Source organism: Branchiostoma floridae, chromosome 10 (genome assembly GCF_000003815.2).
Source record: "Branchiostoma floridae strain S238N-H82 chromosome 10, Bfl_VNyyK, whole genome shotgun sequence".
In the NCBI taxonomy this organism is placed as follows: domain Eukaryota; kingdom Metazoa; phylum Chordata; class Leptocardii; order Amphioxiformes; family Branchiostomatidae; genus Branchiostoma; species Branchiostoma floridae.
The window spans coordinates 11,056,657-11,073,052 of record NC_049988.1 but is presented as its reverse complement, the minus strand read 5'-3'; the positions used below and the strand labels follow the sequence as shown (position 1 = coordinate 11,073,052).

Below are 16,396 nucleotides of genomic sequence, written 5' to 3'. Positions count from 1 at the left end.
TATAAAACTATAATTATGCATAATGATAAAGCTTAATTCCATAGACAATCTTTCACCGGATGTTCTTTCACCAACAAAGGACGTTCATTGCATCCACCAAACAGTAGTGACACGTTATTTATTGTACATAGTAGACCATGGGGTATTTCTGGTCTTCATAGAATATGTAATAAGCTACAACGAAACCAAACGTATTTTCCTTTTGCGTATCTATGACACTTTGAAACGATCCCTGTATTTATGGGGTATCCAATATCAATAATCAAGGGGAAGTCCCGTGATAAACCTGTTCTCTTTCACAGAAGATGCGCCGTGAATAAATAATTCTAAGGGAGGAAAATCTGATGTTCAGGCAGCAACGATTCACAACTTTATCTCCACTCAAATCATCCGTGAAAAATTGTAGCCGATCTTAAAATCAAATCGATTTTCTAACGTTTAGTCAAGGCCGTTTTATGGTAGTGTTTGCTGGTATTTCAGGAAACTGCATGATACTGTGTGGGCCTTGAGATGAAATAATTATGAATCCTAATAACCACACCTATGGTATATTTCTTTTAATGTGTAATTTCTCGTACTAGAGTGCACGGTAAAGGGTACATTTAGTACATTACCAATGTTTGATTCCGCACAGCATTAGATATGTTTTAGCCAATTTTCATAAGGAGGGAGATAGTTGTGACAAGTTGTGTCTTTATATACAGACCAAAGACGTCTTTATATAACGTCCACAGATCAAAGACGTCTTTGTATAACGTCCTTGGTATGTGCAGTACAGAAGTAGGTAGAACTGTAGACATTTGCGTTCAGAATATTAGATATTTGTTCAGTGAAAACATAAGAAAAATTGATGGATTCGTCACACGCCATATATAAGTATTACGGGATTATATGCCATCAACAGAACACGCTAAGAGATGGAAATACAGGTGCAAGCTGTGTGTGACCTAAACTTTTGGTGTCGTGAAAAGTTACATGGACACAGTCTCCATTTGATAGCCCGAGTACCATCCTGCGTAGTTACCGCTAGCACTGGCTCAATCCTTTCTCTTGCATTTAGCCTGCGGTCACTACGGAAGATGGTTCTCGGGCTACCCATTCGAACTTGCTTGATCGATGCTGCAAATCAACAGAATCTGGAGTTTACCAATTGTCGGCATCAGTTGGACACTTGTATGTGATAAAGTAATCCTTAGACCATGCCAAGTTGCCCCTGCAAACATTTCCAAGCTTTTCCAAAGAGTTTCTCATTCAGCTCCTAATGGTTAAAGGACGCCACTGCCTCTCAGCGGAATGAATTATAAGTGCAGTAACAGGTGTCGATTTCGTAACGCTATGCTGATTGGTCCAATAGATTATAGCAGCGAATCATTGTCAACAATGTATGATCTGCGGGAATATGACAATACAGTACGTTTCCTGTATGTACCCTGAGCCCTACAATGAATGGCTGTTGAATCCCCAATGGCCTAGACAACTTGGCGTCATTGTCGAGTTAAAGCAGTTATCTTATTGGCTGCTAGAGGTCACTTTTTAATATCATATGTAAAATAATATTGGCAATATTACCAACGTGCTATATTTTGAAATCCGCGTTGCGGCGCCCTTGATACGCAGCCAAAGTGGAAACCAGCATTGATAGATAGTGGCCACTGAGTCGTTTTGGGGAGAGAAGGAAGAAGAATGTAAATGATTAGGTAAGATTTCTCAACTTCGCTGGCTTCGAAGTTTTCTATATGCTCAGTGAAACGTTTCTTGCAGTCGTGTAAGTAACGTTACTAGAAAGCTTCCTGAGTCCTAACATGGCCAGCCGAGGCGCCTCGATTCAGTTTAATCTTTTTACTACTGGACGATTGTCAACAGACTTAAAAAGACAGACGATTTAATTAGTAATGATTGCTGAGCACATAATCTGTGCAAGTGGCCGACATTGATGAAGTGGCAGACCAAAATGTCATCGTGTTAGAGGGACGATAAAGTCAAGTTGCCTCCTTAGGCTTAGCATTTGAACTTGAATTTCACCCTTGACACTGCCAGAACAAAGGTAAAATATTTCATTTCAGCATCCTATTTAAATCTAACAGCAAATTGATATCAGCTGATCTCAAAATTACATTTTGTCGTTTAACTTTGAAATTTAATAAGGATGAAATTTGACTTTCCACAGGGGCATTTAATTTTGATAGAAAATAATGGATATTATAAGAACATTGTGACAACAAGGTAACCTAAAATATGTTTGTAAGTGTAAACTTGTATGTATATATGCCAAACATCAATACACACATAAAACGTAACAGACGTCTATGTTAATATACAGTATATACACTGCAAATACATAAGAATATGGAATGACAATCTGTGCTGATGAATTGTATATTTGATATGTGTAATATATCAAATGTCTCCATAATATGTTTAAACATGTTGCTATTTCGCCGCTTGGTTAGCATGAAAACTAAGATTCATTTAAAGTTTTTCGAAGACAATCAGACTTTGGAAAATATATATGTATGCATTTGGAATTTCGGAAGTAAGGCACAGCATCTTCGGCTTTTCTTATTCAATAAAATAGTAGAGTTCTAAACATTTACCAAAGACAAACTATGATATTTTACAACTTCTGTAAAGTAACTGTGACATTTCTCATACATATATCTAATATAGATATGTCTCACAGATAATAAACATAATAAATACTTTGTTAAACGGACACAACAGCAAAACAAACAAAAATCATGCCAGGCTTATTATCTTATTGAGAGCATTAATAGTACTCTATTCTATCACGCTGAAACAGTGTAGTTTAAATCTTAATGTGCTAAGAAGACGTTAAATTGATTTGGATGACAAATATATTTCTTCTGATAAGTAGTTAGCCACCGCAACCCCCACAGCCGCCACAGCCCCCACCACAGCCCCCACACCCCCCGCAACCTCCACAACCTCCACATCCCCCGCATCCCCCACACCCCCCACACCCGCTCACATCCCCACTACCCGTGGACGGATGGGCGACTGCATTCAGGAAGTACCCTGCACCGACCACCATCAACAGTGACGTCATATCCATAGACTTGACTGGCTGAGACCCCCGTATGGCAGGTGCGGCAGCTGCAGCGCCTCCTTGCGGTCTCGGCTGTAACAGCACCCACATGACCGCGATGGAGAAGGCCGTGGCCACGCCCTCCGCCACGTCAGTCACTTGGGGCGGGATCGTCACCTCGCCCGTCCTCAGGTCCACCGTCAGGTTCCTCAGCCGGATGGTGAAGTTGTTTCCCGGGGTGGCCTCGGCTTTCTCTACCTCACCGGTCTGTAAGTTGTAGAATCTGGTGGTGGACACAGAAATGCAAAAAGAAAGGTCAGGCATGATAGCCGGTCTGATTTGTTCGTCTTTACGAAAGAGCTCGAAAGCTTCATAGTACTTTATGTGAAAGATTATTATCGAGGGTTCCTGTGAACGGTATCTTTCATTCTTTTCTTCCTTTAGTGCCCACGATTATTATGTTGATCATTATGGCACAGTCTTCATTCAACGTCCTAACCGTCAGGGACGTCCCTAGCGAAAAGCCGCGCCTCTTGGGCCTGCGCCCGACGCGCTGCCGATTACACCTCGTGATCTCGCTCTATTATATCTATCCGGTGCGTCCAACGTTCAATCTTAAAGAGCAGAAGAGCGGATGCAGATTTTACGCTCGGATTTCAGGCTAACTGCAGCTCATCTCTCACGCAAAGAGAAAGCATCTATAATGTATCTATTGTGCTCACCTGATGGCCAGGTTACCAGGCCTGCCCCTCACCCCCGGGGTGCCCTTGACCCCCTTGACGGCCGCGGTGTCCTGTGTTCCGCTGACGCCCTTGACGCCAGGTGTGCCCGGCACGCCCCGCCGGAAGTTCTCCCACCTGCCGATGACCACGCCCCAGTCGTGGCCGTTCCGGACCAGCATGGCGCAGTCGGTAGGCTCCATGGTGGGCACGGCGGCCGGGGCACGCAGCTAGGGGAGAGGCCGGGGAATAAAGTGGTTCAACCTCTGAACAATCTGTCTTTCAATCATCATAAATATGCAAGATTTGTGCCCATCTAAGATCCAAATTGAAAGAAAAAGCATAATACGGCCGAAAGGCTGTACATGTTCAATCACACCGACGTATCGATCGGTGTTGTCCACACCAATTAGTCAACTAAAAGATGATGAAAATTGAAAGCAATTTCTAATCTAGTTTTCGCCTAAGATGCATGTATCATGACGGTATATGCCACCGCGCAAACATGAACGTAACATCCTAGCGAAAACAAGATATGTCGTTGAAAAGATACCGTACCTGTCCTGGAGTTGGTACAGTATCGTTACGGATGAGGAACGCCTCTGCAGTGAGCTCCCATCTGTCAGGCCCGGGGTACATGACCTGCACCACGGCGGTTTTCAGCTCCACGGAGTGCACCACTCTGCACCTGAAGGCCAGGCGACCCATCACGTCTAAAATTCTGGAAAAAAATTATATTAGTTACCACAATATTCTTTCAACAGTGACGGTTTTTAAAGGAATAGATACATGCCTCCAAATTTTCGATGTCTTGCAGTACATCCTGTTCACGGACTGACCTAGTCTCGCGAGAACACGAGACTAGGACCGAGACTAGGTCCGAGACTTGCTCTCGACCTGATAAACCTGTACCTCTTCAACGAAAATTATATAAGAATGAAACGTGTGAAGAGTTTGAGAAAAAGAAACTGTAAAAGAAAAGCATTTATGGCTTGACATCATTAAAAGCGTTTTAGTGACATACAAAATCAGTTTGATTCGTGAGTGAATATTGTTTCCTTACTCGTGAGTAGCGATTTCAAACGTGTAGGCAGCTCCGTCCGGCCCCAGCACCATGGGCGGGAGAGTGGACAGGTATTCCGGGGAGAGCGGAGACCGGGCCCAGGTGCCGAAGTTCGTGGTCAGGCGAACCTCTCCCCACTCCTTCGGTACGATCCCGAGCGACAGGGAGATCGGCATGTCCGTTCGCTCGCTCCTCATGTCCATTCGGCTGAAAATACAACATGAAAATTAATAGCTCCGTTATGCTCCTTGAAAGATTTTGACAAAATCGCCCCTGGAGTTCCAGAGAAAGCTGCTAGGGGGCCCAAACATACACCACTACTTCTTTACATCATAAGCTATCTGCCACAAAAAATCAGGACTATAGCATGTCCAGGTCAAAAGATACAAAAAGGTAGTTCTGCTGCAGTACCGGGGGGGGGGGGGGGGGGGGAATTGACCTTGCGTAGATGCTACAGTATGTATCGCAAATTGAAGCGTTCCGCAATGAACAGTGGCAAAGACAAGAGGAGAGCTAAAATCACACCAGAGACAACTCACGTGCCCGATTCGGGAACCCCATGGACAGTTGCGCGCAGGTCAAAGTCGTGTCTAGTCAGCGGCTCCCCAGCCAAGCACTGGAATGTTGTAGCGTTGTTCAGCCTGGTACAGAGGTGGGTAGACTTCCCCCAGTCAAACGTCTTCAGCCCGCTGGGTGACTCGGACGTCCAGGTGAGGCGGCCACCTGAGGGGATCTGCTTCAAGCTTACACTACCTGAATAATGGATAGACCGCATCAGGGAGGTTTTATGATTGCATACTGACAATTTCTGTCGTAGTGTAATCTCCGAGCAGATTCTACGGTGCTATAAGATAAGATATAAGCTGACCAAGGATTATAGCCGGCCAAAGGGAGTCAGACGGGCACTGGAGGCGGGAGGCGGCGGACCTCCTCTGGCCGGCTATACTCCATGGTCGGCTTGATACTATCTTATGCCACTGGGAATCGGCTTGGAGATTATCGTAGTGTATCGTACATCAATTAACTGTATTTGCAATACGCATAGGCACTTGTAGGCACATAGGCAAAATTGTATACGTGCGCACAAAAGCAAAGAGAGAAACGGTGCAATCTTTCTCTGAGATATCTTTACAACTGGGAATTGAAGCATGATTATTTTTTTTTTAAATTATCATTCATTTATGATTTGCTTGAATGTTTATTTTGTTTAATTCTTTTAAACACAGGCCTTAAGAACGATCCGTTCGCAAAAGGAGTTGAGGGCATCATGCATCAGCCATTATGAAGAGAAGGAAGACAAATAAAACTCTTACTATCTGTGAGTCCAGGAACATATTAAAGGGGGCGTGAACATAAGTATGTATATGTTATTAAATGATCATGACTTATTTCTGCACTGAATATGATTTTGGAAATGGTCAGAAGATCTCACATTATGATGATGATCTTTCGTCAGTGACACTGAATTGATCTGGGAGAAACTGGTCTTTTATACGGTATCGTATCTTATTACCTGGATGACGTCTAACCTTCATCGACATATATAGTTGATTGCTTGGCTAGTCATATCCTTATTGATTTACTATCCGTGCTCACACGCACCTTTCTTGCTCTTGATCTTCAGGCACAGAGGTTTCGTCACGTCCGGGGGTACGTTGTGCACTTCGGCTTTTTCAACGACGACGCTGCACCGTTTGACGGTGATGGCGAACACCAGCTCGCGGGACATCTTGTGGACATCCCGGCCGGGGGGAGGGCCCCGGAACATGGCGCCACTCACGGGGAACTCTCTACCAAATGCCGTTTTCCACAGGGCTCTGGAGAGTTACAGAAATAACATTGGGATTTACTACATTTGTGGAAGGATTGACATTTTCAAGATGCCAACCGACTGAGAGGTAAGGGTTGATCCACTCACACCGGACTTGGCCCTTACTCTTTGATAAGTTCGGTGGGTTTATGCTCGAGGTGTGGTTCTCCTCAACCTTCAGTTTTAAGTTTTATCACAGAGCAACATTCAGTCTATGATCGTTATGAAAACAGGTGTTTATCTAACGCAGGTTGAAATATCTTAGTTTTTTATAACCTTCGAATAGCAAGTAGCAAGTAGCAGACTGTAGTCAGTAAGGGACTAGCAAGTGATTGAGTCCCTTCTCACAGAGTTAGGACTCAGTAAGGAACTTCATGTATATGTACATCAGTAGTACGTGATTGCGTGGGTTATTACCGAGTTTGCTCATCTGACGAGTTAAGCTTGGACCCGGGGCTGCGGTCGTTCACGGAGTCATCGTGGTTGAATGTCTTTCCGAGGAGAGTCTCAGTGTCAGACTTGTATATGACTGGGTTGATCTGTAAACAATGTCATGAAAAGATCAGTTAACACAACGGTTCACACAGGAAATGATAACGGTTGTGTGACTGTTGCTTATTGCAAATGTGCACAATTCTGTTTTGTATATTCTGGCAAAGACCGAAGAAATAGTCATTGAAGAGCAGATGTCTCGTACACAAATGATGAATACGTAACAACAGTACGGCATGGTTGTTTTGCTGCCAACTCGAAAAGACCGACTGATTTTGTTTTCTCGGCTGTTTTCGGTCGTTTTCGGTTGATTTCGGTAATTAGAGATACCGACTAAAACCTAACCTGGTGAGCATGCCAGATGAGATCCATGTCGTAGCAGGGAACGAGGAACTTTTGGGGGTGCGTCTTCTTCAAAAACAACAGCATCTTGTACCTCAACACCGCTTCTTCGAGAAAGCCGTCATCCCTACAAAACGAAACGTCAGCGGTTAGACCAATACGACTCCATTTAGTCTGTGATTTGTAGCACTGTACAGAGACCTAGGTCCCATTCCAATTGCACATGTGCCCGTCAGGTATGTAGCCCCGGCCGGCCTTCGACGCCACAAATTTGCCCCGGTGAACTGTCGGATACGGGGGGTACCCCTCGGTGTTTTGGTCACGGCGTCTATTTGCTACCGGGTCCCGGGTTCCTTTTAAGTCAGATTTAAATTCAACCTGGGGCCCGGTCGGGCCCCAAAGTGCCCCAGGAGCCGCAAGGTGTCCAAAGGGGCCAGGTAGGGGTCACGCCCGAAAGTTGAAAGAAAAGTGAACTGCCTGGCAGGGCCCCTTTGACATTAGCCTTATCATTTGAACAACAATGCCATACGTTTTGGGCATCAAAGCGTTTCACCTAAAATATGGAAGTAACACCTGGTAGTGTTTCACCTGAAATGTGGTAGCGACACCTGGTAGTGTTTCACCTGAAATGTGGAAGCGACACCTGGTAGTGTTTCACCTGAAATGTGGAAGCGACACCTGGTAGTAGAACACCCTCTGACGGGAGATGGCTGAGCGGAGGTCGTAAGAAATCCGGGAGTCTGGAGCGGTGGGCACGGCTTTACTGGGCGGAGGATTGGTCAAGTCCACCTGTTAATTGCACAACAATAATGATATGTTTTATTGCAAATTCATGTCCATGAGGCTAAAATTACAAATGAATAAAATCAAATTCTAACATGAAGTGTATGTGTATGTGGGCTATCTACAAGTGAATAATCTAAATTCTAACATGTAAAGATTAAAACATTTACATATACAGCTATGCAGAATAGGGCTCCTAAGTTACTCTCGGTTTTGACAACAAAGTTTAGACTCGATTTACACGACGGAAATGTCTGGAGCTACGACAATATGCACGTCTTTGGCATACGACGCCTTTTTTTGCACTACATGACCTGCCAGATGCAGATTTCGTCATGATTTCACAAACCAAACCATTGCGCACTAAAAAAGGAAGAGTGTGTATCTGAATGGTGTTAATGTTAGTGAACATTTTGATTTTTCAACATGTGTTTTTGTAATATCATGTAACTGACGTGGAACGGCTCAGACGGATACTCCCTGTCCCACTGCGCCTGCGCTGCCTGTAGCCCTTTCTGGAACGAAGACTTGTTTTCTGGAATGTGGTGGTCTATCAGCTGCAAGGGAACAACGATATGTAAAGCCTTAAGTTAGTCTCCTGACAAATGATATCCAATTCTAAAAAATCATTTACTTGAAATATATCCAGTTGAATTACGTTTTAATGGAACTTGTTATCTAAAATATCATTTCTTAAATGTAGGCTATGTATGACTCTCTCTGTCTCTCTCTCTGTCTCTCTCTTTCTTTCCACCAAAACATGTCCACGGCAAAAGATGCAAAAATGGACATTCTACTGCAGTACCAAGAAAGGTCACCAGAAGGCCCAAAATCTAATGGCAGACTTCGAACGGGGCTGGCTTTTATTGACGGCAGAAGAGCAGAAGCTTTGTTGCATCCCAGATGTGCTTCCATCACAAAAGAGCTTCTGGGATGGAGCGCATCTGGGATAGGTCGAGCTCTGGTGTTTGTTAGTCTCTACCAGACTGACTACGCTGGCTACTACAGGGGGAATAATTTGCCAGGAGAGTTTTGCTACCAGTAGAGTTGGCCGACCGCGGGGGAACATGAACCTAAGCGTGGACTGACTCCCCTGACCAATTTCCGGATTTTGTTTGCCGAAGTCTTCGATCCCCATTCTTAGGAAGGCCTGATGGGGGCTGGGTGTTTGTTACCTTGCCGATAATGCTGTTGCAGTCTGCCTCATAGTGCAGAGGCGCCAGCATGTGCACATGCCACACCCAGTGGACATCCAGAGGCGGGGACATCCCCCTGGTGCCGACCCTAGCCACCAGCGGCAGCCACAGCTGCTCGTACCTCCTGATGGCGTTCTCGACATGGAGACCCTCGTACAGCATCGGGTGTTGGTCAACCTGTACACAGATGTTATTATCATAGTACAATGCTAACCTTTCTTCCAACACAAAAGTATACACGGATCAAATTTTCAACGACCAACGTCACCTTCTTCAGGATCAATAATGATGACCAATTACTTCAGAACGTAAACTCGCGAGAGTTACAGACACGTGATCTTATTAACACGTGATCCCGCGGATACGTGACGTCAGTAATTGGTCAAACGTACCAGAATGTTATTATCATCTCTTGTTCATATATCTACCTATGTAGGTCAATCTATACAACTCCATGCATACACGAGACAACTCCATGCATCTTCCTTACAATCCGCATAACGCGATAATTGATACTTAAGACAGACGCCAAGCAATCTTGGATGACTAAAAGCATACAGTTGCAAAATTTACAATAACAAATAAGGCACACATCAGTAAGAGCGTTGAGTTCCTCTATGGTAGACCATACCTCTTTCAGGAACCCCAGTTGATACTTGGCTGCCTTGATCAAGTCTGTGCCGATGTGGATTTTTTTGGGTTTAAAGTTTTCTGCCATGGTTCCCTGGTCTAGAACAACAGAGTGAAAGACGGGTGAAAAGGTGTCTCACGTTGTAAAAAAATATGTCATCGATCGTCGGAAAATACATTTGTGCTGATACCAACGGTCTGACGGACATTCGCCTAAGAATGCAGAATGATGTTCGTTCGTTCCAATGTCCATATACGCCAATATTAATGTATGTATAAGATTAATTCACGGTCCGGAACTATAAACGTATGCTTCCGAATCATTTTTCACCAATCTATAATCATTTATGACAACCACCCCTAAATGAGAAAAATGACTACATACATATAAGGGGAATTGTGTAAGGGTCAAATGGTTGTATTGTATATAATATGTTTGAAAACTGAAATATGCAATTGCAGGATAATCCGACTTAGCAAAACATCAGGGGCTGATTGTGCGCTAAGAAAGATGCCATGCACGTTTGTAATACACATAAGTTATGGGGAACAAAGTCTCAAGGCACGGAGATGCTTCATATCATGTGTTCTTTATAAGTAGCATTCATATTTTCCACAAGCCCAACAAGTATTATAATTATTGCTTACCCTTCATGCGGAAACCACGCCTGCTATAAAAACATTTGTTGCCTAGTTGTTATGGAGCTAATACCTTTTCCATGCCTCGATGAATACATAATGAATACATATGTCATATGTACTAATCGCCCTCTATGTTTGACATGTATTGTCACCACGCTGTTTTGTCCTTGAATAGCAATAGAACCTTCCAGTTAACAGCGCTCATACTAACTAACGACTTCTTACGTGCAATAAAAACATAAAAGTACGTCCAGACCCACCTGTGTTAGGTACCTGCTGTGGTAAATGAATGTAAGAGTCCCCAGATGACATATCGCAGATCTAGAGTTTTGTACAGGTATGGCTTTTAACGCCGCGTGTCCGTCTCAACACGCCCTATACCAGAAAATGAAGGCATTAACAAAAACCATCAATCATTCATAAATGACCGACCCTAATGCATAATTTAGTGGATAGTTCATAACCGACTGATAACATCATTTGTGTAGTCTTCGTAAGATGTTTCTTGCCTCCATTGTTGACGTTTTGTTGGTGGTGCCCTGTTACTACTAAAGTATGTTATTGTGTTGGAACGCCTTTTACGTGCATAGCTTTGATGTGAACGGCCTTTCTTTAACAATGTTATACGATATCGTGTCACGTGTTGTGAGGACAAGTAGTGAAGAGTCAAACTGTAACGAGAGAGCTAATTGCATTATCCTACCAAAACCTGGATAAAAAAAGACGATAAGAAGTTCTAATGACTTAACGCAACATTGAAAAACCAATGAGGTTAAAGAAACACACAGCGTCGGTAATAGAAATGATGAACTGACAATGCATCAGTTTCATAAGACGTCCTTTCCGTTGTTGCTCCCCCCCCCTCTTTTCCCCACTGACATCTTATGTTTCAATAGGAATTTTCCATTTCGAAGTATCGACAAAGAAATACAATGTCATCACAATGACAATCGACAATGACGGGGTAAATGACATCAACAAGACATGATACCATGCGAGCTATAGGTATAACAAATGTACCTCCCGTTCTGACATTGAACTTATACTTCATATACAGAGAACTTATCTCTGTATATGAAGTACTGGAAAGACCGGATTCTCACTACTCCAGGTTAGTGACCCTAAAATACATAGTTACACGCAGGCAACACACCCAATCAAGATCACGCAATACACTGGCTCAGGTTGGGCATACATGTACATTCATCGTCACAGCTTTGATATAGAACATCACATAATATAAACATATACTAGAATTTACCCCAGTTACTCATGTAAGATATGCTAACTTATCTTTCAGATATATCCAATGATTTAGACCATGAGACCGATAGCTTGAGCCCATGTTATACTCAGTAGCTCCACACAAATGTTTCACTGTGTCTTCTAACTCCAGACTTCAAACTACCAACAAAAACGATTATCATTGAATCAAGAACTATCTACCAAGGGTTCCGTTACATACGTCGGAAGTACGATCTTCGTACGATGGCAAATTCTGAGGGTGGATTCTTAGGCATACATGCAAAGTTCTGCCGTATTTTTACGGAAAGGGGTGTCTTAGATCCTTGTCAGTGGGTAAGTCTTTCACAGTCAGCTTGAAAAATTATACGGCATCAGAATCGTACCGAGATACCTAAGATAAACCAAGTCACAAATGTGACGGCATACACGGTGAGAAGGGTATGAAATTACACACAACGTTACCTCTACGACAGGTGTGGGGGGGGGGGGGAGGGGGGGGGGAGGACTTAACGTAATTAACGTAAGCCAACAAACAGATAAACCACCAAGCATGGGCAGTTCAAACGCATCATTTTCAGCATATCACCTTCCTGTTTTCCTTCAATCCAATCTTATGTCTAGTATCTATCTATAGTAAACCTCTCTCTTTTTTTACTATCATGGAAGAAATAACGGCCGAAAACGTACACATGAGAAAAAAAACAGTAACAAACACACTTGAATTTTTCAGAATGATATTTCATACATTCTTGGACGGTAAAAAAAGCTATAAGGTCACCTGTAAAAGAAAAATAACTCACCTGTGGACAGGTACGTGGTCTTTTCTTCTTTTCATGTCATGATCTGTTTTGGACACCTTCGCCTCTCTTTACTTCCGGGTAGGTAATTTGCATACAGAGGTCACGGGTTGTGTGACCCCAGAAGGGTAGTCAGTACTAGTCACTACTAGTACTAAGGTATGGCCTATTGTGAATCATTATTGGCGTGCGAAACTAACTTGACTTCATTACTGTTTGGGGGAAGGGTCTTTGTGTTAACATGTTAAGAGGAACAGTTTACATGTTAAGAGGAATAGTTTAATTTTCTCGCCATCTTGCACTGATAAACTCGGCACAAAAATTTTGGGATATCAACTTTGGTAGGTCATATTTCCCGTCGTTTCTGCTGCAAAAAGCGTGACGGTGTGAATTTTCCTTCCTATTTACTTTCGTTAAACATGGCATCATCTTGTTGGCATGGGCGCGGGTGTCAATAATTCAATCCATCGTATTTTATCACCATGTAATGTTTAGTATACAGAACATCTGAGTCTATTTCTATCACATGTAAGAAGAGTATTTGACCTTTTGGTTGTTGGAAGGCCAAATCAAAGCACGGAGGAAACCAGCAGAACGCCACACTGACTGTTGCAAGGCTCTATCCGTGCAACAGTCAGCGATATCATACAGTATTAGAGTAACAGCGCTTGGTGGTAGAGGCAGCGTCATGGTGTGGGGCGGAGTGACCGCCAAAGGAAAGTCATTTAATTCATCATCATCCATGACAACCTCAATGCAATGAGATATAGGGACACCGCCCTCGATTCAGTCGAAATGTCTTACCTCTTTCACATGGGACCAAAAGTCATTCTGCAATATAAAAAATGACTACAAACTTCCTCAAATAAAAAAGATTTTATTGCAAAATAGCACACATCAACTGTCCGATTAATGAAAGACAAAGCGGGTCCGGACATGGGAATCATTTTGGGTTTTTCACTAGAAGGTACATATTATAAACACATCAGGATTCGCAAACTTTATTACCCTGTTGTTTCACGCAAGTCACGACCTAGTTCTCACAACTCTCGCGAGAACTAGGTCACTCCGTGAACAAGATGGACTGATAGCCTCGAAAATTTGCAGATACGTGTGTTTACCGTTAAGAGGTAGTTACTGCTTGATGACAATTCTATTTACCCTGTTGTTTCTGACTCTAAGCATTGCGGTCAACAAGTATTCATATCAAACTGTACATGCACAGACAGTATGTCAAAAATAGCATTCTATAAAACAAACAAAAAGCAATCTTCTGGCTTAAATATCTATGAAAATGTTGGACAATACATCTCTCACTACATACGGAAAAGAAGTCAAACCCATCAAGCCATCATATAGCTTGAGTAGAGCTAGATTTACAATATATGCTATCTCCCTTTTAATTCATATATAAATCTTTGTTAAGTATACAATTATACATACCAATTCTTTACTTCGTTTGCAACTAGTCTTCGGGTCTGAACTTGCAATAAACTTATTTTCATTATCATTATAAATCAAACGAAAACTATTTTTTCATGCTTGGTACAACGTAGATGGTAAAATTTTGACTTGGGAAACACTCTCCCAAGGCCAACCGAGAAGTATGGCAAAAAATAATCAGACCATGGTGAGTTCAAGTCTTCAGTTAAGACAAACCCAAAACAAACAGTGCCAACACTCACAACTGATGACATATTTTTCACTCAGAAGTATAAATCACTCGCAGGAAAGTATCGGACTGTAAATATTGACTATGAAGAATTATGCTACATCTGCTATGTACTGTCACTTTGTATGTCTCTGTATGTTTTTAACTGTACGTATCTAACGTGTAAATATATGCATGTGACCACAGGAGGAATAGCCTCTGATGAGGTTAATTGTGGATCAAAATAAACTCAAACTCAAGCAGCACGTGAAGTTTCCATTGCCATTTAGTGTACAATAGCCAGCCGCCAATTCTCAGTTCAGATGAATACACTTCAGGTTGAACTTGTAAAACAATTGTTTGTATTTGAAGGATTCGGGTTTGTCGCGGAATGACCTGTACTGCAGGTCAAGTTTGGACTTCTTCCATGGAAGCGGCATCTTGCTGGTGTGACTGACGGAAACATGGGAACAGGACGCCACTCGTAGCTTCCCAAGTCCATCGAGGAAAAACTCTGGAAAATAAAATCAGCCGTATGATGGTATTAGGAAAAGCAAACAAGGCCATTGACGAAATAACGTTTCCTATTTGTCAGGCGTAGGCCATAGGTCCTCTGATATGAGTGATGATGTGAAAATCGCCGTCTAAAGTGCCCCCCTCTCCAGGGGACGCCGGCACCCCACCAACTACAACTATATCTGCGCGATTCAACCTCAGCTTGGAGAGTACCAAAATCAGTCCTCTCAAGCTCGCACCAAAATCATTCTGAACACATGACTTGTCACATATTTGACGTCACCAAAGGATCAAAAGTTGATGGAAGTCAATATTAGCCTGTCCCCATCCCGGTAAGCCCACATTTTGAGATAGAAAACAACGTAATATTTTCATTATGATATTTTGTTCTGATTACAAGCGATGAGCTTAAAGCGTGTTAGTACGTACGCAATGAAGTGCTACTTTATACCTTCGTGCCCTATTCTAGCAAACTGTGGGTCGAATCCAACACTTCTGACTTTGGCCGTGTCACCAAGGAAGAAGTTGATCACAACATCCGCGACCACGCACTCGGGAAAGCCTTCAACTTTGTGGTAATATCCTTTGGTTTGGAACATACAGTCTCCCAATTCGTCGCCATCTTCGATTCTGATTTTCTGTGTCCAGGAATTTCTTATGCCGAGTTCTTCATAGACGCCGCCACCGACCTAAAGAAGGGAAAGGAATTCACAAAGTGTATTCCAGTGATGTCAAGAACACAAAATACAAAGTCATGAATGAGACAACACTACTTTGACTGACTGATGAGCTTACGTCACATATTCCTGAGGTCACGTGCCCTACTTATCTTGAAAAACGTGAAGAAGACTGAAGAAACTTGAACAGGAAATGCAAGAAAAGATCTAATGCCTCCGTTAAATACTTAGAGTCGTTCTCGTAAATATTCTGTTTTATTCAATATTGTGAATTTTATTATTCAATAATATTTGTCGGGTGTCGGGCGTGGCGTAACTGGTAGAGCTTTCGGCTCGGAATCTATGGGTCCTGAGTTCGATTCCCACCGTGCCCCCGACGTTGTGCCCTTGGGAAAGGCACTTTACACGACTTTCCTTCTGTCTGTACCGTGTATGTGGCATTGTTAATATAAGTTACAAAAACTTGAGTGCAGTGCCACATCGTCCTCGTCTGTCCAAAAGCAAATAGAAAAAAAAAAATATATATATATATATATATATATATATTGTGAACTGATTCCCTTCTATGCATTTTCCTGCCAACTTTGAGGTTTGGACCCGGGCCAAGCCAACCTTCTCTTCCTGTCAATCTCCGGTTACACCATCTTCTGCCTCACATTCTGTCACTCGATATTCAAACACACAAAAAAACACAGAATAACAATATCTTCAACATCCGTAAATAATTTCATCAAGTTGGTAAATACTCAATATATTGAGTTTCTTGAAACACACCAAAGTAGTACTC

The 16,396-nt window shown here is 42.7% G+C and overlaps 3 protein-coding genes across 7 annotated transcripts in view; 1 reads left to right on the top strand and 2 right to left on the bottom strand.

Annotated features, from left to right (window-relative positions):
- LOC118424537 (trichohyalin-like) overlaps nt 1-16,396 on the top strand; it is a 565,429-nt gene that overhangs the window by 378,971 nt on the left and 170,062 nt on the right. The window lies entirely within an intron of this gene.
- On the bottom strand, nt 2,876-12,888 carry LOC118424361. Its single transcript, XM_035832910.1, has 15 exons — nt 12,769-12,888; nt 10,984-11,098; nt 10,083-10,180; nt 9,431-9,628; nt 8,666-8,812; nt 8,131-8,261; nt 7,476-7,599; nt 7,056-7,177; nt 6,431-6,645; nt 6,142-6,144; nt 5,368-5,581; nt 4,829-5,035; nt 4,324-4,486; nt 3,769-3,995; nt 2,876-3,329 (listed from the first exon to the last, which is right to left on the bottom strand). The coding sequence occupies exons 2-15, from the start codon at nt 11,033-11,035 to the stop codon at nt 2,876-2,878; spliced, it is 2,355 nt and encodes a 784-aa protein (XP_035688803.1). The 5' UTR covers nt 11,036-11,098; nt 12,769-12,888.
- The window catches only part of LOC118424548 (beta-1,4 N-acetylgalactosaminyltransferase 1-like), a 12,887-nt gene continuing 10,117 nt past the window's right edge, over nt 13,627-16,396 (bottom strand). For all 5 annotated transcript variants that reach the window (XM_035833162.1, XM_035833166.1, XM_035833163.1 and 2 more), the window contains 2 exons: nt 15,384-15,621; nt 13,627-14,930 (listed from right to left, as the gene is read on the bottom strand). In XM_035833162.1, coding sequence (XP_035689055.1) covers nt 14,731-14,930; nt 15,384-15,621 — 438 coding nt within the window. In that variant the 3' untranslated portion in view covers nt 13,627-14,730. The remainder of the gene's footprint in view (nt 14,931-15,383; nt 15,622-16,396) is intronic.